Source organism: Octopus bimaculoides, chromosome 27, assembly GCF_001194135.2.
Source record: "Octopus bimaculoides isolate UCB-OBI-ISO-001 chromosome 27, ASM119413v2, whole genome shotgun sequence".
Taxonomy (NCBI): Eukaryota; Metazoa; Mollusca; class Cephalopoda; order Octopoda; family Octopodidae; genus Octopus; species Octopus bimaculoides.
In genome coordinates, this window is record NC_069007.1 from 20,412,172 (window position 1) to 20,414,942 (window position 2,771).

At 31.6% G+C, this 2,771-nt stretch overlaps 2 protein-coding genes across 2 annotated transcripts in view; both read left to right on the top strand.

Moving 5' to 3' along the window:
* LOC106867730 (uncharacterized) overlaps window positions 1–1,708 on the top strand; it is a 3,612-nt gene extending 1,904 nt beyond the window's left edge. Inside the window, exons 3-5 of the mRNA XM_014912693.2 lie at window positions 357–455; window positions 755–817; window positions 1,563–1,708. Coding sequence (XP_014768179.1) covers window positions 357–455; window positions 755–817; window positions 1,563–1,678 — 278 coding nt within the window. The 3' untranslated portion in view covers window positions 1,679–1,708. The remainder of the gene's footprint in view (window positions 1–356; window positions 456–754; window positions 818–1,562) is intronic.
* Window positions 1–2,771, top strand: part of LOC106867726 (zinc finger protein 850) — a 19,112-nt gene that overhangs the window by 5,684 nt on the left and 10,657 nt on the right. Inside the window, exons 4-6 of the mRNA XM_052977159.1 lie at window positions 272–455; window positions 755–817; window positions 1,563–1,661. Coding sequence (XP_052833119.1) covers window positions 272–455; window positions 755–817; window positions 1,563–1,661 — 346 coding nt within the window. The remainder of the gene's footprint in view (window positions 1–271; window positions 456–754; window positions 818–1,562; window positions 1,662–2,771) is intronic.

Consider the following 2,771-nt stretch of genomic DNA (forward strand, 5'->3'; position numbering starts at 1 on the left):
TTTCCTCTCAACACATCTGCACTGTGCAGTATATGCACACTGACATTAACAGAACACGAATCTCATCCAATCTAATCCCCTTTCCAATTAATTGGGTTGTAACTCTTTCTGTAGTTTTCATGATCTGAGCCAGCAAATTTTTTACTTCTCTGATTACTTCTACCTAGGACATTAACTTTACCTTTGTAACAATTGATCTATTGATCTCCTGAAACTGATTGGTTATTTTCATGACACAGCTCTATAAACTATTAATTATTGATTTGTCTAGACTAATTGGTTCCAGTTATTACACAGCTCTATAAACTACGAAACTAAACCACCTGATATTATTTCTCCTTGTTATTTGGTCACAGAGTGTTACTATGATGGTAAAATATACCCTGTAGGACAGATCTTTTCTTCCATTTCGGGAGAGTGCACGTGCACTTTGGATAATGGGGTTCAATGCAATGGTAAGTTAATTATTTAATCTTTATTTTTTTCTTCATTAAATAGCTGTCATGAGTTCACATCTTAGCTTGGGTAAAACAAGTTGGAGATATTCCAATCAAATCAATACTTTAAATTGAACTATTGATGAGTATTGATAAGTCAAGAAGACAAATATTTGGGTATGTTTCTCACTCGTATATGACATATCTATTAATTGATTTATCAATGCTTTCTGTTTATAAAATTATATATTCATTTGCTAATTACGATTAATTTTAATTTGATTAAACTCAAATTTACTTAATTCTTCTCCTTACAGACTTTATGGCTACTAAACTACCATCTGTTCATGAAAGAAGATCAGTACCACCCCCAGCCCCTGGTAATTTACCGGTCAAACATTGACCGTTGTGATTTGTGTATGTTATGTTGATGACACCTATAGGGAGTAATTATAATTTACCTCAGATTAATTGGAGCAAATAATTAATGTGTAATCATTTTAAAGAGTTTAATTTTAATTTACTTTGAATTGGACCATAATTAATTCTTATTCATTTTATACTGTCTAATTTTAATTCATAGATGGCGTTCATTTCACACCATCCTGGGTCCGAGCATCGACTGTAACCCAAATCTTATAGTGTTGCCTTGGAGTAACTAAAGTAGAAGAACAGACACAGTTCTCTTGTTATACAGGAACAAGCTCCATTCACATTGAAGGGTTAGCAATTCTTTATGTGGCTGTCCTCATCCATTCACATCACATGGCCAGACCAGCAGAGTCTTCTCTCTTGCACATTATATCTGATTCTACTTATGTCCAATTTTCTTCTCAACACATCTGCATTGTGCACTATATGCACACTGACTTTAATAGAACACGAATCTCATCCAATCTAATCCCCTTTGTAATTAATTGGGTTGTAACTCTTTCTGTAGTTTTCATGATCTGAATCAGCAACTTTTTTTACTTCTGTGATTATTTCTACCTAAGACATTAACTTTACTTTTGTAACAATTGATCTATTGATCTCTTGAAACTGATTGGTTATTTTCATGACACAGTTCTATAAACTATGAGCCTAAACCACCTGATATTATTTCTCCTTGTTATTTGGTTACAGAGTGTTACTATGATGGTAAAATGCACCCTGTAGGACAGACCTTTTCTTCCATCTCAGGAGAGTGCACGTGCACTTTTGGTCATGGGATTCAATGCAAGCGTAAGTTAATTAATTAATCTTTATTTTTTTCTTCATTAAATAGCTGTCATAATTTTAAATCTTAGCTTGTGTAAAACAAGTTGGAGACATTCCAATTAAATCAATACTTTTAATAAAGCTATTGATGAGTATTGATAAGTCAAGAAGACAAATATTTGGGAATATTTCATGAAATTATATATTCATTTGATAATTACGATTAATTTTAATTTGATTAAACTCAGGAAATTTGAGGAGCTGATGGTTTCTATATAGGTCATAGTTAGCGACTCAAGCTGCTAAAAATACAAATAAAAATCCAAACTGTCGGAATGGAACAAGTAAAATGCTTACTACATATGTTTCTTAGCTCAATGCAGTGAGTTATGCTTAACGTAGGTAATCATCAGATTGAGATTATCTTAATGAAAGGTAACTTTGTTGCCAGGAATTTCTAAGCCAGCCACACCATAGTGGTGAAAACAATGAATTGGAATAGCTTTTCCGATAATTTTTCCACTAATAATTAGATGTTTATAAATCATTTAAATTAAATGTTTATAACATCTAATTATTAAAGTGGGAAATTTATCAGGAATGTCATTTCTAGTCATTCTTTCAAATATATATCACTATACCAAAGATTTTCTATTTCTAATTCTATTATATATATGTATGTATGTATGTATGTATGTATGTATGTCTGTCATTGTTCAGTTTTATTTCAAGATTTCTTGCCGGTAGAGAATGAGCTGGTTTCTAACCTAGATCCAAGTCTCCTTCGTAGGAATTTCAACATCCACAACAGAGTATTTTTGTTTGTGTATGTATGTATGTATGTATGGCTAGCATAAAAGGACCAACACAGAACGGACATGAATGAATGTGTATACAGATATCAAAGACAATATGTTAAATAAACATTTATTTAGTCTCGCTATGAAAATCTAACATGCGTACAAGCAACAGAAGACTTAGAAGCTAAAAGTGAAGGACGTTTCGACTACTTTCATGTTTATTAGTACATCGACCATGCACCAAAATATATATATATATATATATATATATATATATATATACACACACATACATGTATGTATATACACATACATGTATGTACTTATATATATA